The sequence below is a fragment of the Staurois parvus genome, unplaced genomic scaffold (assembly GCF_062004578.1).
Source record: "Staurois parvus isolate SC_StPar_1 unplaced genomic scaffold, SC_StPar_1.0 ptg000487l, whole genome shotgun sequence".
In the NCBI taxonomy this organism is placed as follows: domain Eukaryota; kingdom Metazoa; phylum Chordata; class Amphibia; order Anura; family Ranidae; genus Staurois; species Staurois parvus.
This window is the reverse complement of record NW_028318283.1, coordinates 1,405,560-1,431,426: the sequence shown is the minus strand read 5'-3', so window position 1 is coordinate 1,431,426 and position 25,867 is coordinate 1,405,560. Positions and strand designations below refer to the sequence as shown.

The 25,867-nt window shown below is 47.3% G+C and overlaps 1 protein-coding gene, 1 long non-coding RNA gene and 1 pseudogene across 3 annotated transcripts; 2 read left to right on the top strand and 1 right to left on the bottom strand.

Annotated features, from left to right (window-relative positions):
• The first annotated feature begins 1,319 nt into the window (after positions 1–1,319).
• LOC149452231 (manganese-dependent ADP-ribose/CDP-alcohol diphosphatase-like) lies at positions 1,320–24,628 on the top strand. Of its 2 annotated transcripts, XM_089689609.1 has the most exons (5): positions 1,320–1,438; positions 4,579–4,679; positions 10,130–10,719; positions 16,843–16,956; positions 21,626–24,628. In XM_089689609.1, exons 3-5 carry the CDS (start codon positions 10,131–10,133, stop codon positions 21,979–21,981), a joined length of 1,059 nt encoding a protein of 352 aa, XP_089545735.1. In that variant the 5' UTR covers positions 1,320–1,438; positions 4,579–4,679; position 10,130; the 3' UTR covers positions 21,982–24,628. The 2 variants fall into 2 exon arrangements, with proteins under 2 accessions (XP_089545735.1, XP_089545736.1); XM_089689610.1 differs by lacking the exon at positions 1,320–1,438 and having other exon boundaries at positions 4,560–4,679.
• On the bottom strand, positions 3,318–8,715 carry LOC149452233 (uncharacterized). Its single transcript, XR_016314901.1, has 2 exons — positions 7,789–8,715; positions 3,318–7,373 (listed from the first exon to the last, which is right to left on the bottom strand). It is a non-coding gene; the product is annotated as an uncharacterized LOC149452233 (long non-coding RNA).
• On the top strand, positions 22,573–22,729 carry LOC149452232 (U2 spliceosomal RNA; annotated as a pseudogene).
• Positions 24,629–25,867: the final 1,239 nt, after the last annotated feature.

The window sequence follows — 25,867 nt, the reverse complement described above, 5'->3', positions numbered from 1 at the left end:
GCCCCTTTCCAAATCAAGGCTCCCAAGACTGCTGGCATCCAAGGGCCACACACAGTACTGGGACAAGTTCACCTAGTGCCCCCCACACTGTTAATGCTAGTTGTAGGATGGTTTTAATGCCCTGTGTCCATTCTCTGCCCTTTTGCTTTGCAGGGCCAAGGGCAGCTGCGCCTCGTGCCCACCCTTTGTCTTGACCCTGGCCACCCACCAAGTAGCAAAGGATTGCATGTGGTACTCAGGTTGGGCAGCAGGGTTATAGAGTCTTATAGATACTATGCTATGAAGTCGTATAGCTGCAGAGACATTGCTGTGAAGAGTCCATGTCAGTGCAGCCTTCATAATTGGTTTGGTATAATTCTGCAGTGTATGCATTCTCTTTGCTATTTTGACCCTGTTTTACATCATTGACTTAAAGTGGTTGTAAACCCTCCATATACCCAGTGAAGCGACTGGCCTCAGGTGATACAAAGAGATAAAACAATCCATCTACATAAGTTGTACTTATTTATCTGTAGTTTTCTCTTCTCTGCAATCCGTTCAAAGTGCTAAATCTATAAAACTAGTCTGAGAGTTCTGGGAAAATGGGGCGGAGAGCTAAAGTGAGCAGAGCTCTGAGAGCCGAATGGAAGGAAGAGACACACCCAGGGGCAGACTGACAACTCATGGGGCCCCCGGGCAATAGGGGATCATGGGGTCCCTGTGTCCTTGCTCACACTCAAACCACACCCAAAAAAGCCTATGAAAGGTAACAGGGGCATCTCATGGGGCCCCCTACTGACTCCAGGCCCACGGGCAGTGCCCAAGTGCCAGAATGGTCAGTCTGCCCTTGGACACACCCCCATCCACACAGCACACAGGAACAGAGCTGAGGCTGTCAATCTGCTGGAGGTCCCTCCCCTGTCACCATTTTTCTCTTGGTGTCAGGAAAACTTGCCAAAAGTGACTCATGCTGATAAGCAGAGGTTAAGTAGCAAAGAGAAATGACACGTAGTGCTCTGGATTCAGACAAGGTCACACTATAGAGGGATATGCTTTGTTCATATTTCATGTCTGAGGGTTACAACCACTTTAACTTTGCCTCTGATTATTAAACAGGAAGTTGCAGCTACTCTGACCATTCCGCCGATTACCATCGTGTGACACTGACAGTCATGTAGCTCCCCCTTCTCCAACCCCCCCCCGCATTCCTATTACCTTATGTGGCCTTATCATAGTACGAAACTAATGGGAACCATTCCGCCGATTACCATCGTGGGACACTGACAGTCATGTAGCTCCCCCTTCTCCAACCCCCCCCCGCATTCCTATTACCTTATGTGGCCTTATCATAGTACGAAACTAATGGGAACCCAGTGAGATCATCTACAGATTGAGGCATCCACTTCCTTGTCCTGCTCACCCCCCCCCTCTCGCTGGCTCCAGTCTGCGGTGTATTCAAGTAAGTTCCTGTTCTATACAATACTTGGACTTTAGCCACGAGTTCCATGACAGCAGGGAGGTGTTGTTTATCCTCGCTAGAGAGACAGCCATGTCGAAAAACTACGCCGTTTTCCTCACTCTAATTTTCAGTCTTCTCTTCCCTGAAGTTGCGTCATCTGAGCTTAACCCCTTAAGCTGGCCACACAATATACAATGTTCCTTTAGATCGGGGGGGTCAGCAACCAGTAGATCAGATCTACCAGTAGATGTTGGCCAGGTGACTGGTAGACCTCGGTCAGGCCTTGCTGACCCGCCATCCCGGAGTATCAGAGTGCAATGCAGAGGGACTACTTGTAAAGTTGGAGATGTAGTAGGGAGCAAGAGCCACATAAGTTGATGTCTCCTCCGTAGAGCCGGGTCCTACGCCCTGTCATGGTGGGTGTAGCACCAGCCAAGAATGACCCATTAAAGTGAATGAGGCCGCTCTGCAATTGCCCTGGAACCTTGTGCAGTACAGCAAACAAGGGGTTAAACAGGCAGCGGTGTGTTGCATTTCCCCAACCACTTTAAGCCCTTGGACCCCGCAGAAGCGTGCAGTTGCGGGGCGCTTGCGGAATGGCCCCATTTACTCGGTTGACAGGCAGTAGCACACACCACAAGCAACAAGCGGTGTAAATCCTGCTGCGGCATGTGTACACCTTTGGCTGCTGTCTCACCAGCTAAAGGGAGAGAGATCGGGGGGATGGTAAAACTGATTCAACCACAAGGTTTTACCACCGCCCCCCCAACTTTACATGTGAACAAGCCCTCAGGGTTCCAAGTAAGGGCTCATTCACAGGCACAGTAGGCACTGCTCCTCTGCAAAGTGATCCCAGTGCATTTGACAGGTGGTGAGGAGGCGATATGTTGCGTTCTCATCACCTGATTTAAAACCATGATTGCCGTGCAATGCACACGATTGTGACACGGTAATACAGGAATTAGATGGTTTAAATCAGGTGTGAGGAGGTGACACTGAGCCCGGTGATCTTTGACTTCTCCATGTTGTTCAGGTAGATCTCCACCTCTTTAACCACTTGGTAACCGCGTTATAGCCGAATGACATCTACAGTGCGATTACCCAGTTCTGGGAGGGCGTCATATGACGTCCTCCCAGAACGCGCCCTCCTGCGAACCCCCACACCAGGGGCGGAATGACAACTCATGGGGCCCCTGGGCAATAGGGGATCATGGGACCCCTGTGTCCTTGCCCAAACTCAAAATAGCCTATGAAAAAGGTACCAGGGGCATCTCATGGGGCCCCCTACTGACCCCGGGCTCTCGGGCAGTGCCAGAGTTTCCAAATGGTCAGTCCGCCCTACCCTACAGGCACACACCTGGCGATCTCCGTGATCTCTGTGTCCTCCTGATGATCAGCACCCTGCAGTGCCACCCAGCAGTGCCCAGCAGTGCCACCCAGCAGTGCCTCAACCTCAGTGCCCAGCGGTGCCACCCACCTGTGCCCATCAGTGCCACCCAGCAGCGCCTCCAGTCAGCGCCTCCAGTCAGTGCCACCAGTCAGAGCTGTCAGTCAGTGCCTCCCATCAGTGCCACCTATCAGTGCCCATCAGTGCCACCCATCAGTGCAGCATCATCAGTGCCTCCTCACCAATGCCCACCAGTGCCGCCTCATCAATGCAGCCTTTCAGTGCCCATCAGTGCTGCCTATCCATGCCACCTCATCAGTGCTGCCTCATCAACCCACATCAGTGAAGGAGAAAAATTACCTGTCTGCAAAATGTTATATTAGAAACAAAGAAAAACTTTTTTTTTTTCAAATTTTTTTGCTCTTTTTTTGTTTATAGCGCAAAAAAATAAAACACCCAGTGGCAATTAAATACCACCAAAAGAAAGCTCTATTTGTGTGAAAAAAATGATAAAAATTTAATATGAGTACAGTGTTGCATGACTGCACAATTGTTATTCAAAGTTCGACAGCACTGAAAGCTGAAAATTGGCCTGGATTGGAAGGGGTGAAAGTGTCCGGTAGGCAAGGGGTTAAGGTTTTCTACCCCTGCTTTAGATTTACCATCAGCTATGTGCAAGGTCCTGCGAGATTGCATACACATAGAAAATGTTTAGGTTTGACCTCATATTATATGGTTTTGGTAAATCTATAGTAAGAAAATTGTATACTGTATAATCCATGGACATCGTCCCAGAGCTGGACAACCGCGCTGTAGCCGTCTTTCGGCTATAGCGCGGTAGGGAAGTGGTTAAAGAGTAACTCCACTTTTGTTGAGATAAAACCCCTCCCCTCTGGGTGATCTATGCACATTGCAGGGATTTTAACAAACTTTGTTGCAGATTCCTACCTTGTTATTCTGAATAAAAAGCTGTTTGTCTGTGTCCATGTGCAGAGTGAATCTGTATGGGAGTGGTTTTATAATTGTCAATCAGCTGCTGCACCTGCAGGGCTCTGAGGAAAGTGGCAGGGTCTGCATCCCTTTAGAACTCACATTTTTGCTGCAGGGGATGCCTAACATCTGATTTGTATCTTAGGGCAGAAAATCAGTGGGCCAATCACACAAGCAGGCAATGACATTACATGTGTACAGAACGCCCCCTGTCTGCCATATTGCATTTTATAGAAAATTGCAGCGCTTCTGATTAAAAAAAGGAAAGGTCATTTTTTATAACATCCAATTACAATATGACTTGTCGACTATGTCGCAATTGTATATGCTATATTATTTTTTTGAATTTGCTACCTTTGCATGAAAGTGGAGTTACCCTTAAGTGACACTAGATAGGATAGGTCAGGACGGGTTTAGGATGATGAGACAAAATACAGATAATAAATGGAAATCAAAGTGTATCTCTAGGAAAATGTTTTTTGGACATTTTGGATTTATTGAGGAAGCATTAGACCCTCTGTCATGTTTTTATTACTGTCTGTGACCCAATTCATAAGATTCAATCCTCTAAATTGTACTGGTGACCACCGAGAAAGCTGATGATGGGGATCCAAAATGTCAAATTCTTGCAGTCATTTGCCTGTATTGCGCTACATATAACCTGTTACTAGGAGAGCAGACCTGTTCTACTTTCAGCTATAGGAGGTGTAAACTGAACGTGCTACTTATTGGTTTCATTTCATGTCATTTCCTCTTTCATCAGCTGAGGTTATAAAGAACAGGTATAGCAGGAAGTCCAGGTACAAGAAGAGCACAAAAAGGGACGGAGCTGAGAATCCCTGTAACCCACCAGCAGCAGAACGGGTATGTGGTAGCTTTTCCTTAATCTGTACCAACAGATTCATTACATCTCCAGGCTGAACATTGTAGACACATTTATGCCAACTACACATACTTCATACCCTCTCGATGTTAACACATTTAGTAATGCATGTACACTGCTCAAAAAAATTAAAGGAACAGTTTGAAAACCCATCAGATCTCAATGGGGAGAAATCTGCTGCTGGATCTCTATACTGACATGGACGGGGTGATGTGTTAGGAAGGTAAGGATGCCCCATCGTTTGATGGAAATGATCGACCTACAGAGGACTGAATTCAAAGACACCCCGAAAATCAAAGTGAAAAAATGATGCAGCAGGCGAGTCCATGTTGGTGAAATGTTATTGCAGCAACTCAGAATGGTCCTCAGTAGTTTGTGTGGCCCCCACGCGCTTGTATGCATGCCTGACAACGTCGGGGGAGGCTCCTAATGAGACGACAAATGGTGTCCTGGGGTATTTCCTCCCAGATCTGGACCAGGGCATCATTGAGCTCCTGGACAGTCTGAGGTGCAACCTGGCGGCGTCAGATGGACCGAAACATGACATCCCAGAGGTGTTCTATTGGAGTTAGGTCAGGCGAGTGTGGGGGCCACTCAGTGGTATCAATTCCTTCATCCTCCAGAAACTGCCTGCATACTCTCCCCACATGAGGCCGGGCATTGTTGTGCACCAGGAGGAACCCAGGACCCCCTGCACCAGGAGGAACCCAGGACCCACTGCACCAGGAGGAACCCAGGACCCACTGCACCAGGAGGAACCCAGGACCCACTGCACCAGGAGGAACCCTGAACCCACTGCACCAGCGTAGGGTCTGACAACAGGTCCAAGGATTTCATCCCGATACCTAATGGCAGTCAGGGTGCCATTGTCTAGCCTGTAGAGGTCTGTGCCTCCCTCCATGCATATGCTTCCCCAGACCATCACTGACCCACCACCAAAATGGTCATGTTGAATGATGTTACAGGCAGCAGAACGTTCTCCACGGCTTCTCCAGACCCTTTCACGTCTGTCACATGTGCTCAGGGTGAACCTGCTCTCATCTGTGAAAAGCACAGGGCGCCAGTGATGGACCTGACAATTCTGGGGTTCAATGGAAATTGCCAATCGAGCTCTATGGTGCTGGGCAGTGAGCACAGGGCCCACTAGAGGACGTCCCTCAGGCCACCCTCATGAGGTCTGTTTCCGATTATTTGGGCAGAGACATTCACACCAGTGGCCTGCTGGAGGTCATTTTGTAGGGCTCTGGCAGTGCTCAGTCTGTTCCTCCTTGTACAAAGGAGCAGATATCGGTCCTGCTGATGGGTTAAGGACCGTCTATGGCCCTGTCCAGCTCTCCTAGAATAACTGCTGTCTCCTTGAATCTCCTCCATGCTCTTGAGACTGTGCTGGGAGTTAGAAAACCTTCTGGCAATGGCACGTATTGATGTGCCATCCTGGAGGAGTTGGACTGCCTGTGCAACCACTGTAGGGTCCAGGTATGGCCTCATGCTACCAGTAGTGACACTGACCCTAGCCAAATGCAAAACTAGTGAAAAACAGTCAGAAAAAATGAGTAGGGAAAAAAATGTCAGTGGCTTCCACCTGTAAAACCATTCCTGTTTTGGGGGTCATCTCATTGTTGCCCATCTAGTGCACCTGTTGTTAATTTCATGAACACCAAAGCAACTGAAACTGATTGACAACCCCCTCTGCTACTTAACTGGCCAGATCAATATCCCAGGAGTTTCATTGACTCGATGCTATATTCTGATTAAAAAGTGTTCATTTAATTTTTTTGAGCAGTGTACTTTAAGTCCCTCCCACTAGCCCTACGCATTACGTAGCAGCAGGGCAGTGGTCCCTGTACTATGCTGCCAGATTAACACATACAACCGGTGCCGCTGTGTTGTGCTGGGAGCACGCTCAATCCACACCCCCATCATTGTGACTGCGCTGTCACTCACAGCTCTCATCTAGCATTGATCATCGATCACATTATCAGGAGCCCATCCTACTGGCCTCAGACGTTAAGATCCCCTTAAAGGCCCAGCTCCTGGTGAGAAAAATTGGGTGAAAATGTGAATTATGCAAGAAACCTGCAGCCTTGCTACAGGTCTTGTCTGAAAATGTGCACTAATACTGATGTGGTTTCCATGATTTGTTGCCAGAAACAGGTGTCTACTAGGACCTCCTCACCCAATCCCAACTAAGGTGGAGTCAGGCCCCCTCCCACAGTGTCCTAGGTGCTCCCCATGATTGTGGTACAGCTCCTATGGAGGGACAGGACAGTGCTCATACCTGTCTGTATCAATTGTTGAGAATTACAATTCTAGGATAACAGTAACTACAAAAGTCAGTGATTTTGGCTGGAGAGGGGTGCACTTTTTTGCAAGAGTAAAAACAACCAAATTTTAGCTGAGCAGAAATCTGTGGAAGTGGAATGTAACAAACAATGACTTCAAAACTGTGAGCTCCACAAAAAATGAACACACAAACTCAACCCAACATCTCATGTACAAGTTAACGGCTGAGCAACACGACTGAGCGTCTTCATTTGTAACATGCCGGAAAAGAGTCAGTGTTTGGTTATGCTCCAACGTAACGTTCTCGGCGCCAGTAGTCGCTTTCATTCACCCTTATGGGCCCATTTATGTCTCATTAACGTTGATCCCAGTGGACGCAAAAACATTAAGATCTGTAATTGATACAGGTGAGTTTAATTACAAATAACAAGAGCAACACAAAAACTTAAAATTCAATTATTTCTGACAATTTTCTGACAAGGTGACAATGTTTTGTCCAGTATATAGATAAATATCGTGCTGCGCTCCTCTATTATTATCATCAAAAACACATTGATTACGTGTAAAAAATAAACTAACATAAAATCTAATATAAATAAAGTGTGAAAAAAACAAAATGTGAAAAAAACAAATGTCCACTGTGCTTTTACAATCCCTTTATACTATGGAAATAAATGTATCATTGTATATCCAGAGACTGATACATAAGAGTCCTCTTTCTTTTTGAGAAATCTGTGCTAATTAGATGAATACACTCCAGATTCCAAAAACGTTTGCAGCATAAATACAGCTCTATCATGCGCTCACCTCCGTCTCCAGCCTCAACAGGCTAAATCACGCAGTTTATCCTATAAAAGGATGAAGCATGCTTGGCTGCTTATCACCTTCAAACAATCTCTCCAAACCGCAGTTTTCCTGGTTAACCTGGTGTCACTCCTCTCCTCATTATCTTGTATGGATCTATGGGTGTGTGGATGGATGGATGAATCTTCCCTCCTTCTCCCCTCCAGGGGAACAATCCTCCAGAATTACTCCAGCAAACTCCACATATATAATTGCAAAGAAAAACAGAAGATAGTGCTTTATTCTTATAAAACTCCTTTTATTGCCAAACTCTGTCTGTCACACTCACATTTTCATTAAAATAAACAAGCCTTTAACCTCCCTGGCGGTATTCCCGAGTGTAGCTCGGGGTAAAATGTCTGTACCAAAAGCGGTAACCCCGAGCTACACTCGGGCTTACCATGCAGCGCTGCATAGGGAGTCCCTCCAGCACTTACCTTGTCCTTCGCTCCCGCGATGTGTCCCCTGCAGTGTCCCCGGCCATCTCCTCCGGCTGATGCTGGCATCCGGCTCCTGTGTTCCGGTCCCTGTGACGTTGGGATGTACGCCGGCGGCGGGAAATTTGAAAATTTAAAAAAATTCTTTTTTTTTCAAAACAATTTTACATAGTAAAACATTGCTGTTTCAACCCATTTCACATACATTTTGTCCCGAGTGCTCTGTCCTGTCCCCTGCCTGCATTTTTACTGTTCTTTCTGCCTGGAAACTTAGAAAAGTCCATGGCGTCCAAAAAGTGTCCCTTTAGATCAAAAACGGGTTTAGACCAGCTAGAGAACAGCGATAGTAAATCAGAACCACTTGCAGAATTGAGTGATAATGATTCGTGGGGAAATTCGTCATCAAATACTGAAAACGATTCTGCGACTTTGCTCAGCGATGTGCGAACTTGGCGCTATATTTCAAATTTCAGTGTTTTTGGTTTGATTATATTATTGAATTAAATGTATTATTATTATATTATTATTTTTTATGATTATTTATTAAATTATAATTTATGATTTCGTGTTTCAAATTTTATCATACCCGGGATGTTTACTAGACTCTTGTTCGGACAGATTTCAGTGAGTTATTCCTAAATATTACAGCCTACAATAAAAAAACTACATATTTCCATGCAGAATAATGGTACCGCTTTCAGCACCAAAAATCTGAAATAATCATACCGCTAGGGAGGTTAAGAAGAAAAGGTAGCAGTGTGTTAACACACACTGTGTCTGTACTCGCCAGAAAAGCCGACTGCACGCGGTAACATCAGAGTCCCTCCCCTACGCGTTACGCCACCGGTCATGTGGCTTCATCAGGGGGAAATGAATGTTTTGTCCAGTAAATTTTTAGGGTTTTGCGTGGAATGTGTCAGATTTGGCTTTTTTTTTCTCCACTCTTTTGTATCCTACCAATACAAACAAAAGAAATAAACATGAGAATGCCTAAACCTTTGTAATTGGAACACATTGGATATTTTTCTGCCTGCTCCTGATCTTTTGACCTCCTGTTGCTGAACTTTGCCTGTGACCCGACTATCCTTTTGACTGCTGCTCTGACTCCGTTCTGCCTCCACGGTTACTAGCCTGTCTGACTCCGCTACTTGCTTCACGATGTGTCCGCATCCATCCATCCTGCATGGATCTATCCGTTTACCGCTCAGGTCTTCCCTGCCTCTTCACATCAGGCTCTTACCAAGCTACGTTCCACTAGCGGTTCTCTCTACCACGGTTGGGTGTACCCAGCTCTCAGCCTGCTCCAAGTCCATCCCCACCATCAGGGGCTCTGGTGAACAAGCAGACTGGGGCTTAGACCCCGCGCCTTGGGGAATACCAGACTGTGGACCCATAGGGATACCGTTAGAGAGTTTGTGACAACCATGCCCCCTGCAACATCTTCTCCTCCCACTGTAGTGCAAGCAGGCACAGCCTCCATGAGAGTGGCAACTCTGCTCTGAAATCAGGAGCAGTGCAGCATCATTACCACTCCACACACATCACGCTGCAGTAGGTGGGTTTCACTGGCAGGATGAACAGGTATTTGTGAGACTTTTCAGGGGGACAAATCTGTAATTGCACTTGGACACATAATTAAGTACTGCAGCAAGATTATTTTTCCAGTTGGATGCCGTATCTCTACTTTAATATTCTTGTATGATTATGGGAAATTATTATGTAAATACCACCTATAGATTTTTTTTTAATGTACCATAACTTACATTTTGGTTATGCCGGACCTGTACATTATCATGACACAAAAAAAAAATATCTATTGTAACTAGTATGTATTGAAGGTGTTGATTTTTTCCAATTCCCTTTTACAGAATGGAAGAAACAGGAGAATTCCTCCAAGAAGCAGATCCATATTTTTCTTTTGGGGTGATTGGAGACGTCCAATACAGCCCTAAACCCAATGGACTGAGTTCGTGGAGAGTCATGAGATACTTCCAGCAGAGTCTCCTCCACCTGCAGCAGGCCATAGAAGAGTGGAACAGGGAAGACCCTTCACCTAAATTTGTATTGCAGCTTGGAGATATCATAGATACCTCCAACCGTAAATTGGGTAGATCGGTGGAGGCACTTGAGACAGTTCTGAAGGAAATTGAACAAACAAGTATTCCTTTTCATCACATCTGGGGGAACCACGAGCTCTATAACTTTAATCGGGATTTCTTGAAATGGTCAAAGCTAAATACATCATGGATGCATGAACAGCAGAACGTCCACAGTGAAAGGCACGATGAAACCGGCAGTCATCCGGACTACTATGCATATCACTTCAGTCCTCACTCCAAATTCCGCATCATTGTAGTGGACACCTATGATTTAAGCATCTTTGGCAGAAAGAAGGACAGTCAGGGATATCAGGACTCTTTAGACTTTCTCGAAAAAGCTGAAGAAGGTGAACAGAATGGTATGTAGAAAAGACCAGAGTCACATGGGATAAAACTGGCAGTATATAGAGGTTTCCAGGGGCGGACTGACCATTTGGAAACTTGGGCACCGCTCGAGGGCCCGGGGTCAGTAGGGGCCCCATGAGATGCTCCTGGTACCTTTTTCATAGGCTTTTTTGAGTTTGGGCAAGGACACAGGGGCCCCATGATCCCTTATTGCCCGGGGGCCCCATGAGTTGTCAGCCCGCCCCTGGAGGGTTCTAATTGCTAAGCTGGACCACCTCCTTCAGTGTTCATACCTACAATGACATAGTGTAAGCTCCACGTCATAATGGTTAGAGCTCACAGGGGCCTAAGGACCACCCCTCAACCCCATATAGCAGCACTTGGGCTTTCTTTTGGCTGCTCAAACACCTAGTACTGAATCATGGAAGGAAAGAAAAAGACTAAAATTTCACTTGTACTCGGAAATATGGGGAATTTTACTTGCAGTGAACAGGAAAGTTGGGGGAATGCTTAATGCAGCTCTATCACTGTAATGTAATACAAGACCATTAATACTCTCCTGTCCCACCTCATGTCCTGATTTCACTCTCCACTTTTTGGAGTATTGAATGCCTGATCCCCCTCTGCACCCTGAGGTTTCTCCCATAGACCCCCTGTTATTACAGAACACAGTACCAAATAAAGCAGTGACAAACAGGTCAGCGGAGAGGACCACTTCATGTGCCAGGGGAGGTGGGCATCCAACACTCCTAGACAGGGGCGTCCCTAGGGTTGGTGTCACCCGGTGCGATAACACTTGGTGACACCCCCTCCGACGATCCCCGCAGAATAGATTGGATCTGCAGATTGAGCATAATGGATCAGAGTCCGATCCATTATACTCAATCCACAGATCCAATCCATCCTGCGGGGATTGTCGGCTTTGTTTACAACCTACCTTTTCGTGGAGCGGATCCGGTGTCACCTCATATAGGTTGCATGCCGACAATCCCGCGCAGGATGGATCGGATCTGCGGATTGAGCATAATGGATCGGAGTCCGATCCGATTAAAACTCTACCTCAACACCAATTCTTCCAATCTTCACTCTACTCAAGAGTTCCCGCTTCAAGCACTATCTTAAACATTCCACACTTCTAGGAGCAGTGGGGTCCCAAGGCAGGTGCGGGGGGTTGCGCTCTGCATCGTGTGACACCGACCACATGGGGTGACACCGGACGTGCTCCACAAAAAGGTAAGTTGTAAAGCAAGCCGACGATCCCCGCAGGATGGATCCAATCCATCCTGCAGGGATCGTTGCCTTTCTTTACAACTTACCTGTTTCGTTGAGCCGGTCTGGTGTCACCCCGTATAGGTTGCATGCCGACGATCCATTATGCTCCCCAATCCGCAGATCTGATCCATCCTGCGTGGATCGTCGGCATGCAACCTGTACGGGGTGACACTGGACCCGCTCCGCGAAAAGGTACGTTGTAAAGAAAACCAACGATCCCCGCAGGATGGATTGGATCCGTCCTGTGGGAATCGTCGGCTTGCTTTACAACTTACCATTTCGCGGAGCGGGTCCGGTGTCACCCCATGCGGTCGGTGTCACACGATGCGGAGCGCACCCATCGCACCTGCCTCGGGACGCCACTGCCTGTACCTACTGACTGCTTTTTTCTGTTTTATTTGTGCATTCCTATATAATGGTGACCCTTCAATGTTATGTTCAGGAAAGAGAATGGAAATGTATTCAAATAAAGCAGGCCATAGATTATACGGGTGGAAGGAATACAAATTGCTCAATTCCTTCATCAACATAGTCCTTTTTGTGGAGCGGGTCCGGTGTCACCCCAGGCGGTCGGTGTCACATGATGCGGAGCGCACCCCCCGTACCTGCCTTGGGACGCCACTGCTCCTAGAAGTGTGGAATGTTTAAGCTAGTGCTTGAAGCGGGAACTCTTGAGTAGAGTGAGGAAGAATTGGTGTTGGGGTAGAGTATTAATGGTCTTATAGGGTGCGTTTTGTGGAAAGTGTTTTTGGTGAGGTAAGTATGAATAGCAATGGGCCTGGACTGTTATATGGAGCTATTTGTTGCCCTTATATGCAAAGTACAGGTTCCATTACAGGAAACTACCTTACTTTAGAAGCAGACGATTGTTAGTGTATGCTGATGTTATATCTAAGGCCAGCCATACATGGGTGGATTTTTGAACGATTTTTAATTTGAAAATTGGACCTAAAAATAATTGGCCGATTTTCGCTTTGTTAGTGGGGCAATGGCACCGGCCGATTTTCGTGGTTCCTCCCCATTTTCGTTTATCAGGCATGCTGGAAAGTTTGTGTAAAATGACCAATTTTTTAAATCGGATTACAGAATGAACAATGTTTTCGATTTAAAAATCATTCGGAATTCGACCCATGTATGGCCTGCTTTAGATCTAATATTTCACATTTTAGCATGACAACCCTTAGGACCGTGTCCCACTGAGATGAAAGAATATGTAAACCCAACATTTCCTGATATGTGCTCGCTGTACCATGTATTTGTATGAAAAGTATCCTGTTCTCTTTGTATTGCCTCCTTTGTGTGAATCCCTGGTGTTCCTGCCAGTCCTTCTGCTTTCCTAATAAAAACTGAGCACACTAGGCATGACAGCATAGTGTGGTCAGTGTTCTAGCTCTTTAGAAAAATAGTGCAGCGCTAAGAAATAAAATATATAAAAAGAATGCATAATCAAAAATAATGCAAATACATTTTTTTTATTTTTTATTATACATTCTTTTTTTATTATTATTATTTTTGATTATACATTCTTTTTATATATTTAATTTCTTAGCACCGCACTATTTTCTAAATGACTTGTATGGCTTTAGGGTTCCTTTTGTCGGTGCATTTGCAGCTTGAGCGATTTTTTTTATTTTATTTTTTTTGTCCTGAGCGCTCGCTGATTTTTGTTTGATTCAAGTGTTCTAGCTCTGCTGAGAACTCAGCCTGTTCTCCTCCAATGATCGGACTTGTCCTGACAGCCCCCTTCCCGGGAAGTTCATTGTACTGCTGTTTCTCCCCCCTTCCCCGCCAGCTCTCTGTTCTTTGCTGCATAAGGAGCTTAGAAGGAATGTGATCACTTATAAAATATGGAAAAAAGGTGTTTATAATGTTTTTTATATCTATACACAAATGTTTTGCCTTTCATTTCTATTTTAAACTGAATGGGTTGTTTTTCAAGGGTGGGTTTATATATACATTAATGTTTTCTGTTTTCTTGGTCATCATTGTTACCGAAAATCATGGAAAATCCAAAATGTTTCATTAGTCACCAGATCAGTTGATTTTTTTTTCAATTGGGGAAATCTGCTCTGATTATCCTCACTCTAGAAGGAGTTCTGCTCACTTCCTGTTGTGTCTCTGGGGGCAGAAAGTAAAGGGGAAGTTTTTCCAATGGGACACAAATGGCAAACAAAACCTGACAGAGGTTCAAACTATTTCTTATTCCGTGCTACACAAAATAAAATGTTTTGCTTAGAGCAGGCATGTCCATAGTCCGGCCCGTGGGCCAATTGCGGCCCTTGTTCCGGTTTAATACGGCCCCACAGGTAATTTGGTAATATCTAAAAAGGAGAAAAACGCCTCTAAGTGCAATATGTGGTACATTTATTGAGGAACATAATGAGAAAAGCATGAAGAAAGAAAACGAAAGGCTTAGGCATATGTGGTGAAAGTGAAGGACATGGCGGCGTCCTCGATGTATACGTCGTAGTAAGCACTGGAGGAGACTCGGAGATGTTCACAGGGAGCCGGCCGGCATGTGTGAGATCCAAAGATGGCGTCCATAGTCCACCCTGGAGAGCAACGTCGACGTCAGCGTGATGACGTAGGGATGTCCAGTATGCGATGCAACGCGTTCGGAGCATGCGTGAGGCCGATGGAAGGCAAAGGTGCGCTCCCTTCTCAAGCATTGAAGGAAATCAGTGAGAGTCATTTAGATTTTCCTTTTTAGGGGGAGAAACAAGTACAGATTTCAAATATGTCATGACCTGTATGTCAAGGTCCTACCTTTTCCCTGAGGTTATGTTACTCCATGTGATGGCGTCCATCTTGGATTCTGATGTGCATGATGGGAATCCTTTTATGCCTTCAGGTCTCTGTGGTCCATCCCCCAGAGGGGTGTGGCTGATGACATATAAGCCTGTGGCCCGCACATGCTCTTTGCACTTGTGTCTTGTGTCTTGGTGTTGCTATTACTCTGTTCTGACTCTCGTGACTCTCCTGGTATCTGATTCGGCTTGTGACTTGACTATTCTTTGTATTCTCCCTTGATCTGACCCTCTGTTGCTGAACCCGGCTCGTGACCTGTGATTCTCGTCTGCTGTCCTGTACTGTTTTGTCCTGTTGTTGTTGACCCGGCTTGTCTGACTACTCTTTTGTCTCTTCCACCAGCTACACGCCATTGGCGGCGGCCATTACCGCAGCTGAGGTGTCTCGGGGGCCGCGACCTGGTTCCTGGCTGCGTCAAGTCCATCCCCACCATCAGGGGCCCTGGTGAAGGGCAGCCTGGGACTTAGACTCCATGCCCTGAGGGACTTCGGTCTGTGGGTAGTGGTTGTCGTCAGCCAGTGCGTTACATTGTTAGGCCTGCCTGTCCGTTCCTCGGGCCCTGCCCTGACACTGTATCAGTCGCTCCTTTATCCATTAATTTTTTTTTTGCCGCAAAATGGTCGGCCCTCACGCATGTTCACTTCATCAAATCTGGCCCTCTTTGAAAAAAGTTTGGACACCCCTGGCCAGGGGTGGACTGACCATTCGAGCACTTGGGCACTGCCCGAGGGCCTGGGGTCAGCAGGGGGCCCCATGATCCCCTATTGCCCAGGGACCCCATGAGTTGTCAGTCCACCCCTGCCCCTGGCTTAGAGGTACAATTTAACAAATAAAGTGATGAACAATGTAGCCATTTAATCTAAGTGCATTACAGGTGCTACAATTCCCAAGTGTAGTATCTGTTCTTATCAGTGTCCAGCAGGGGTGCTCCACGGTCATTCTAGCTTTGCAGGGATGACTGTTTGTATAGTACCCCTGCTGGTATGATGGGGGTCTGGACGGCTAGTACCGGGGGGACAGAAACCGGGACGTCCACATGTAGCTGGGGCTTGGGAGTAAGTCCCCCGAGGAGACCGGAAGGACCCAGTTCCTCCTGATTTGGATGGATCTACCTTGTCTGGCCAGGGTCGGGAAGGCAGAGAGTCCGCAAACCAGTGCCCCTTGAGTAGTCGCCTCAGGGGTGCCACTAGTAACACCTGGGTGTGGGACCCCACAGTGTGAAGATGGCACATGGTCACTGATTTACCACTTTTTCTGCACAGCGCCCTTAGGACCAGGCCTTATGGCTAGGATCAAGGCAATTTTTGCTACAGGCCTCAGGGCCTGGTCTGTGCACTATTTGGCACGACCACTTTTTTATTTTCTATTTATTTACTTTATTCACTCCCACGTATTGTCACTTTTTCTTTACTTATGTGTGTGTTTTTCTCACAGGATGGAGGGTGTGGGTCCTCGGGCCTGCCCTGAAGTCTAGGGGGAGGATGTGTGGCCTTTTGGTTCCTTCCTCCCCTGTCCCAAGGGGGTTTTCTCTTCGGGAGAGCCCCCTGACCAAGTACTGAGTGGCTGGCTTCGGCTGGACACAAGGAACGGTGGTCCACCAGGCCTTTTGGCCAGGAGGACCAAATGGGAACCTTGTCCCTGTCAGGAGCTTCGTGCCCCGGGGGATCAGGGTAGTGGTCCATCCCCTTCGGGGGAAGGACAAAGCAAACCCCTAAGTGCACTTTTCGTGTGGTGTTTTGCACTTGCACTTTTTTTGTGAACACTTACGGGTTTTTCGTTATAGTTGCACGTTTGCGGACTTAAAAAAAAAAAAAAAAAAAACAGGTGCTACAATTCCTGTGATGATGGAAGTCTTTTAACATCCACATGGTGATGCTGGAAATCTGTTACATTCATTTTTTTTGCTATGGTGGAATTTACCTGTGACCCCCTTTCACAATGGGATCCCTTTAAAGGTTGCATGGAAGCTTCTGGTGTAGACAGTGTTGCAGCTCCAGGTTATACGTTTGTCAATTTCTATAATTTATTTTTTTTTTTTTCTTATAATTTTCACGTAGGGTCCAATAGACACCTGGTAGAATTTAATGGTGGACTCGGCTCTAAGCAGCTCTCTTGGTTGGATGAGGTCCTCACATATTGTGACCAACAAAACGAGAGGGTCATCATTGCTGGTAAGTCCTCTCGCTAATAACAATTTAAGTGCACTACAGTCTATGACAGTGGTTCTCAACCTTTCTAATGCCGCGACCCCTTAATACAGTTCCTCATGTTGTGGTGACCCCCAACCATAAAATTATTTTCGTTGCTACTTCATAACTGTAATTTTGCAGTGGGAGGAGTAGTGCCACGTCATTGGTGTCAGTGGGAGGAATAGTGTCCCATCACTGATGTCAATGGGAGGAATAGTGCCCCATCATTGGTGTCAGTGGTAGGAATAGTGCCCCATCATTGGTGTCAGTGGGAGGAATAGTGCCCCATCGTTGCTGTCAGTGGGAAGTATAGTGCCCCATCGTTGGTGTCAGTGGGAGGAATAGTGCCCCATCGTTGGTATCAGTGGGAGGAATAGTGCCCCATCGTTGGTATCAGTGGGAGGAATAGTGCCCCATCAGTGGTATCAGTGGGAGGAATAGTGCCCCATCGTTGGTGTCAGTGGGGGGAGGAATAGTGCCCCATCATAGGTGTCAGTGGGGGGAATAGTGCCCCATCATTGGTGTCAGTGGGGGGAATAGTGCCCCATCATTGGTGTCAGTGGGGGGAATAGTGCCCCATCATTGGTGTCAGTGGGGGGAATAGTGCCCCATCACTGGTGTCAGTGGGAGGAATAGTGCCCCATCACTGGTGTCAATGGGAGGAATAGTGTCCCATCACTGATGTCAGTGGGAGGAAAAGTGTCCCATCACTGGTATCAGTGGGAGGAATAGTGCCCCATCATTGGTATCAGTGGGAGGAATAGTGCCCCATCATTGGTATCAGTGGGAGGAATAGTGCCCCCATCATTGGTGTCAGTGGGAGGAATAGTGCCCCATCATTGGTATCAGGGGGAGCAATAGTGCCCCAACATTGGTGTCAGTGGGAGGAATAGTGCCCCATCGTTGGTATCAGTGGGAAGTATAGTGCCCCATCGTTGGTGTCAGTGGGAGGAATAGTGCCCCATCGTTGGTATCAGGAGGAGCAATAGTGCCCCAACATTGGTGTCAGTGGGAGGAATAGTGCCCCATCGTTGGTATCAGTGGGAGGAATAGTGCCCCATCGTTGGTGTCAGTGGGAGGAATAGTGCCCCATCGTTGGTATCAGTGGGAGGAATAGTGCCCCATCGTTGGTATCAGTGGGAGGAATAGTGCCCCATCGTTGGTGTCAGTGGGAGGAATAGTGCCCCATCGTTGGTGTCAGTGGGGGGAGGAATAGTGCCCCATCGTTGGTGTCAGTGGGGGGAGGAATAGTGCCCCATCATTGGTATTAGTGACACCAATGATTGGGCACTATTCCTCCCACTGACACCAATGATACTTACCTTGCTGACCCCTGCTCCAGCCTGGGCTCGCTCGCTCCCTCCCTCTCCCATGGTACAGACACTTACCAGTCAGATGTCTTCCTTCTCCGGCCGCTCTCCTCCTCTTCACTCGCTCGATCTTCGCGGTGCTGCTCGGCTCCTCCTTTCCAAGCTCCACCTCCTCGCCGGTGATTGGCCGCCTGTGTGCCTCTCCTGAGCTACAGTTCCGGCGGCCAATCACCGACAAGGATTGATCCCGGGGGTGTGTCCAGATGACAGGGACGGCATGTCATCCCGCCCACACCTGGAGACGGATAGAGGAGCGGTGTCTCGGTTCCTAAGGCCATCGGAAATATGTGTTTTCCGATGGTCTTTGGCGACCCCTGGGAAAGTGTCGTTCGACCCCCAAAGGGGTCGCGACCCCCAGGTTGAGAACCGCTGCTCTATGAGTTATGCCTAATACACATGCTGAGAATCACTGGAAGCGATCGTCCGATAATCTGATCAATTAATACACAGCTTTCGAGAGCTGATCACGATAGTTCAAGCGGAAATATCTGAAGGGACAAGCATGAAAGTTTTTCTCGTAAGATAACAGAATTAACAATTTTCGTGTAATTAGTATAGTGTTTGCACAAAAATACCAAGACGTGCATGCTCAGAAATGAAAGAATACAATACATTACATCATTTCCAAAGTTGGATTTTGTCTTACGAACATTTTGCTAACTTTAGTAACCTATTAGTTTTCAGTATGAGACTAGCATGCAAAAAATCAGATGATCATTCGTCCGATATTCTCATCGTCTGTAGTAGGCATTAGTCCACCCATAAATGACTCTATAAAGTGGAGAATGTTTGTGTCTCTGCCCCTCCCACAATGGGAAGATTTCCTGCAGTAGTATGTGATTCTATCCCTCCTACACTGGAGAGATTTCCCAGGAACAGTTTGTGTCTCTGCCCCTCCCAAAATGGTAAGATTTCCCTTCAGTAGTTTGCGTCTCTGCCCCTCCCACAATAGTGAAAAATCCTCCCAGTAGTTTGTGTCTCTGCCCCTCCCACAATGGGGAGATTTCCCTGCAGTAGTTTGTGTCTCTGCCCCTCCCACAATGATGAGATTTCCCTGCAGTAGTTTGTGTCTCTGCCCCTCCCACAATGGGGAGATTTCCCTGCAGTAGTTTGTTTCTCTGCCCCTCCCACAATGGGGACATATCCTGCTGTAGTTTGCGTCTCTGCCCCTCCCACAATAGTGAAAAATCCTCCCAGTAGTTTGTGTCTCTGCCCCTCCCACAATGGGGAGATTTCCCTGCAGTAGTTTGTGTCTCTGCCCCTCCCACAATGATGAGATTTCCCTGCAGTAGTTTGTGTCTCTGCCCCTCCCACAATGGGGAGATTTCCCTGCAGTAGTTTGTTTCTCTGCCCCTCCCACAATGGGGACATATCCTGCTGTAGTTTGTGTCTCTGCCCCTCCCACAATGGGGAGATTTCCTCCAGTAGTTTGTGTCTCTGCCCCTCCCACAATGGGGAGATTTCCCTGCAGCAGTCAGTGTCTCTGCCCCTCCCACAATGGGGAGATTTTCCTGCAGCAGTCAGTGTCTATGCCCCTCCCACAATGGGGAGATTTCCCTGCAGCAGTCAGTGTCTCTGCCCCTCCCACATTGGGAAGGTTTCCCTGCAGTAGTTTGTGTCTCTGCCCCTCCCACAATGGGGAGATTTTCCTGCAGTAGTTTGTGTCTCTGCCCCTCCCACAATGATGAGATTTCCTGCTGTAGTTTGTGTCTCTGCCCCTCCCACAATGGGGAGATTTCCTCCAGTAGTTTGTATCTCTGCCCCTCCCACAATGGGGAGATTTCCCTGCAGCAGTCAGTGTCTCTGCCCCTCCCACAATGGGGAGATTTTCCTGCAGCAGTCAGTGTCTCTGCCCCTCCCACAATGGGAAGGTTTCCCTGCAGTAGTTTGTGTCTCTGCCCCCCCCCCCCCCCACAATGATGAGATTTCCCTGCAGTAGTTTGTGTCTCTGCCCCTCCCACAATGCGGAGATTTCCTGCAGTAGTTTTGTGTCTCTGCCCCTCCCACAATGGGGAGATTTCCTGCAGTAGTTTGTGTCTCTGCCCCTCCCACAATGGGGAGATTTCCTGCAGTAGTTTGTGTCTCTGCCCCTCCCACAATGGGAAGGTTTCCCTGCAGTAGTTTGTGTCTCTGCCCCTCCCACAATGGGGAGATTTCCTGCAGTAGTTTGTGTCTCTGCCCCTCCCACAATGGGGAGATTTCCTGCAGTAGTTTGTGTCTCTGCCCCTCCCACAATGGGAAGGTTTCCCTGCAGTAGTTTGTGTCTCTGCCCCTCCCACAATGGGGAGATTTCCTGTAGTAGTTTGTGTCTCTGCCCCTCCCACAATGGGGAGATTTCCTGTAGTAGTTTGTGTCTCTGCCCCTCCCACAATGGGGAGATTTCCTGCAGTAATTTGTGTCTCTGCCCCTCCCACAATAGTAAGTTTGTGTCTGTAGCCCAGTGGTTCTTAATCTTTTTTCAGTCAAGGCACCCTTTAAATTCTGCACAATCTCAAGGCACCCAATCTAAATTGTAAAAAAACTGTTCTACACAAATCGCTTACTCCCAACGTTAGAGGGGATTTATTCTTCCACAGCAAACACACCTTTGCACACTGGTACTGACTAGTATTCCAGTCATTTTCTCTCCCTCGCTCTGCTAATGTGACCCCAGTGCTGATGGAGAGGGGCAGGAGAGGGCCAAGCAAGGATGATGTGCATGCACCCAACGTCCTCCTTATCAACCGATGATGTCATTGGTTGTTAGGATGCTGGCGACTAGAAGGTCATAAAGGTGCGCAATGAAAATCTACGGCTTAGTGTACTAAAAGGAAGGATTGATCCACCTGCTGGCTTGTATACAATTTTTGGGCATTTGCCAAGGCACCCCTGAAGAAGCGTGAAGGCACCCTGGTTAAGAAAGGCTGCTGTAGCCAACAGTAGTGACATTTCCCCCCATTATTTTGTGTTTCCACCCCTTCCATATTGGTGAGATTTCCCCAGGGTGGTTTGTGTCTCCATCCCTTCAACAAGGCCATAGTGTGGGTGTCACATCTCACAGCTGGCCTCCCTGATTTTTGGTTTATAATGACTTGATTAGGGGGGGGGGGGTAGAGTCTGGTGTTTGGTGTACACCAGTAATTGGGTTTTTCAGATTTCACAATAGAACAAAAAAAAAAAAAACCTGAAAACCTGAGAAATGTGAAACAAGGTTTTCCTTATGAAATTGATATTTTCCATTAACAATTCAGCAAAGAACCATCTCTGTATATCAAAATCTTACTTTGTTCCCATTATTACAGGTCACGTTCCTATCCACCCTGAGGCCAAACGCACCCCTTGCCTGGCATGGAACTACAAAGACATCCTCCAAGTCATCCAGTCACATCAGAGTGTGGTGTGTTACTTTGCTGGACATGATCACAGTGGGGGGTATCACCAGGACTCGCACGGTATACATCATGTCACTATGGAAGGGGTTATTGAGTCCCCTCCTGACTCTAATGCATTTGGGACAGTGGATATATATGAAGACAGGATGGTCCTACGGGGAAGAGGAAGAGTGAAGAACAGAGTCCTCATCTATCGGGAGATGCACCCATCCTTCTGCTGCTGCCTTCCCGGCCTTACATGTGAGAAAAATACAAACTTGAAATGAGTGCATTGGCTGGTGGCTCACTGCAAATTGGCCAAATCACCCATTGAATGGTCATTGCGGAAAGCACTCTCAGGGTTCATTATGCAGCACTTACAGAACCCAGCTTTGGAGGAACCATGGTTGGGAGAGAATGGTGTACACATTGTACTGCAACCCAATTAAGCAGTTTGCTATTTATATTTATTGTCTGCAAAAAGAAATAGTATTGGTGATCTGTTATTACTATATATAGATGCTGCTGACATTTATAATGCAAATTGAAATGACTCCTGTGGTGCTTGGAAATCTGACGGCACTGGAACATTTACACCAAAGGACACCCAAGGAACTTTAGAAATTGAGGACGAACTTCTTAGCAACTATGTACAAAAAATGTGGAATAGCAGGAACAAAAAAAAAATTCAGCACTGCCCCTTTTTCTTGGTGGCGTACTTCCTCAGACCCCGGATGAATCCTCCTTCTCATCCAGCTGTATTGAAGGTATCCCTGAGCAAGTGAGGTCCAAGACCATGGCATTAAGCAGTCCCAGATGAAGAATAGTTGTGTATTACACCTGACCGCCCCCTCCCCTTATCTGGCCTAGGGGGTGTAGGAGCTTCTCGGCCTTTTGGCTAAGATCAAGTGTAGTATCTGTTCTTATCAGTGTCCAGTGGGGGTGCTCCCGACCACTCTGTCTTTGTGGGGTTGGTTGGATAGTACCCTCACTGGTATGATGGGGGTCCGGAAGGCTGGACCGGAGGGACAGAAACCGGGGAGCGCCATGATTCGTTCTGGGGCCTCGGGAGTAATTCCTCTGGGAAGGCTGGAAAGACCCAGTACCTCCTGATTTGAGCAAGCTACCTTGGTCTGGCCAGGGGCTGGGGACGCAAAAAGTCCGCAAACTCAGTGCCCCCTGGGGAGACGCGCTCAGGGGTGTCACTAGTAACACTTGGGTGTGGGACCCCACGGTGTGAAAATGACACTTGGTCACTGTTTTTACACATCTTTTTGCACAGCGCCCTAAGGACCAGGCCTTTTGGCTAAGTCCAGGGCAATTTTTTGCTACGGGCCTCAGGGCCTGGTATGTGCACAATTCGGCACGGTACCACTTTTTTATTTTTTCTTTACTTTATCTTCTATTTATTTATTATGCACTTCCCACGTTTTGTCACTTTTTACTTTACTTATGTGTGTGTTTTCACGGATGGAGGGTGTGGGTCCTCGGGCCTACCCTGAAGTCTAGGGGGAGGATGTGTGGCCATACGGTTCCTTCCTCCCCTGATCCCTAGGGGACTCTTCTTCGAGAGAGTCCCCTTGCCTAGTACTGGATGTCCGGCTTCGGCTGGGCATAGGGAACGGTGGTCCACCAGGCCTTTTGGCCAGGAGGACCAATTGGGAACCTTGTCCCCGTCAGGAGCTTCGTGCCCCGGGGGATCAGGGTAAGCGGTCCAAGCCCCTTTAGGGGTAGGACACAGCACACCCCTAAGTGCACTTTTTCGTGTGGTGTTTTGCACTTGCACTTTTTTTGTGAACACTTACGGGTTTTTTTCGTTACAGTTGCACGTTTGCGGACTTAAAAAAAAAAAAAAAAAGGGGGTGTAGGAGTACTCACACTGTCCTCGCCTTCTAGCATGGTGGGTTAGAGGCTGCCTTCAGGCCTTACGCTGGACTGGCTCCTTACCTGCTAACAGGTTGTCCTCCCAAAGAGACATTGAGGCAGTAGAAATCTCTTGACAAGCAACCAGCCTGGTTCTAGGCTCCCCTCTCTGGGGCCCCCGCCCAGGCTCCACACTCCAGTCTTCCTCTCAGTCCATCTTCCACCCAACTCCCCTGCTAGCATGGCTGTCTCATATGTATAGGCTAGTTTACCACACTACCAGTGCCTCTTAGCCTGGGGTTGGTCAGACTCCATGAATATGCAGAAGCAGGTCTCCACCGACTGGCTTCTGGAAGCTTCCATGGACCTCCAGAACCAGGTGGAAGTGATAGAGTCCCAACCTGCTGAGTCATCCAGCCTGACCTCACACTGAACCCAAAGTAAATCAGGCTCACTCACTACCATGAGCTAAAAATAAATTTACCTTACACTAGCTCCACCTAGTGATCGCTACACATTCATCAGGTTAAACGCATTTCTAAGGCCAGACCAAGTTAGAACCTCAAAATGTTAATCTGAAGTTCACTAAAGCTGGCCATGCATGGATCAAAATTCATCTGGTTCACCAGCGATCATCTGAATTTAGATCCATATATGGGCTAGCTGGTTGTATAACTGGCCAGTCAGGTTTTTCCTGGATGATCAGTGCAGCCGGCTATAGCCAGCGACACTGATCATTGTATCCCCACTGGCAGAACACAATAGTGCTGTGGTAAGGATTGCCCTGATCAGCACATAGTGTGTTGGTGGGGGAATCGGCACATATTTTTTTCTTTCCACACGCTTTAAAATGTATGGCCTGCCTTACTCTATGCATTTAGATTATCCAGAAATGGTTGTTTTTAACCATTAGTTCCACCAACAGAACCTGTCATTTTTTGAAAGGATGTGGGCCAGCAGAGTCTTGATGTTTGCAAGTATACTGTATTTAAAGCAATGCTGTTATCTAGATTAAACTTCCAAAAAAAGTTTCCTTGCAAAGAATAAAGTAAACACTTCTGCTGATCTGTACTACGAGGGGCGTTCAAGTCAAATCGGGACTTTTCATTTTCCAGGAGCTAGCATGGAGGTGCTACACGCAGTAATAAGTGGCAAGTGTGTCCTATTGCCAATAGGCGGCGCACATATCGAGGGCCAGTCCAGAGACCGTTAATCAAGATGGCATACAACAGTGTTAATGCGTGGTGCATGGAACAGCGTGTGGTTTCTTGTCAACTAAGGCATAAAACCCGCGGATATCTACAGAAGACTTCAAGCACAGTACGGTGGTGAGACGCTCAGCTGCACTAAGACATTTGAATGTTGTAAACATTTCAAAGATGCCGCACATCCATCAGTGATGATCCCGGCCATTGTGGTTCCACCAGACGCGATTTCTCCTGCGCTCTAGGACCCAGGCGGGTGGCATGTGGATGGAACCAGAACTGGAAAAAGCGACCACCAGTGTATATAAGGTTGTGCAGCTCCAAACAAGGCTGGGGAAGCCCGACCAATACTGCAAAGTGAAACAAAAACGGAAAGCGCACCAACCATTACCTCAGTAGCCAAAATGTATTAATTAAAAAATGGTACTCACAAAAGCGAATAAAATCAGGCATGTAAGTCCTCAGAGGGTCTTCAAAGATAAGGAGCCAGCACGAATCCCATCATGGGGGTAGACACTCAGTACAGCTGATGCGTTTCGAAGGCCATGCCTTCTTCCTCAAAGACATGGCCTTCGAAATGCATCAGTTGTACTGAGCGTCTACCCCCATGATGGGATTCGCGCTGGCTCCTTATCTTTGAAGACCCTTTGAGGACTACATGCCTGATTTTATTCGCTGTTTGTGAGTGCCATTTTCTAATTAATACATTTTGGCTACTGAGGTAATGCGCAAGGTTAGTGCGCTTCTCGTTTTTGTTTCACTTTGCAGCATTGTGGTTCCACAGCAGTCATTCCTGTGAACATATAGCACGTGGAATGTCTGATCTCGGATAATGCGGGCTCACCACCACCCAAAAATACTTTGAACAATTGCGTCTGCAGGTAAAGTGATGGCAAGTGTTTTCTGGAACAAACAAGGAGTCATTCATGTGAATTTTCTAAATGAGGAAAGAACAAACAGAGGGCGCACAGGCCTAGTGCATTACCATAAAAAATGTTTAATAAGAAATAAAGTATGTGTTGTACTCACAAATGACAATAAAGTCAAGGCACGTCATAAAAGAACAGCTGGATCAACACCATGCTGAGCTACAGTCTGCAATAGG

What these genes read in the sequence shown, in the direction of transcription:
- LOC149452231 (XM_089689609.1), top strand. Translation starts at nt 10,131, where the DNA reads ATGGAAGAAACAGGAGAATTCCTCCAAGAAGCAGATCCATATTTTTCT. An exon ending in TGAAGAAGGTGAACAGAATG is followed by an intron (nt 10,720 to 16,842) that starts GTATGTAGAAAA and finishes ATTTTCACGTAG; the next exon opens with GGTCCAATAGACACCTGGTA. An exon ending in CGAGAGGGTCATCATTGCTG is followed by an intron (nt 16,957 to 21,625) that starts GTAAGTCCTCTC and finishes CCATTATTACAG; the next exon opens with GTCACGTTCCTATCCACCCT.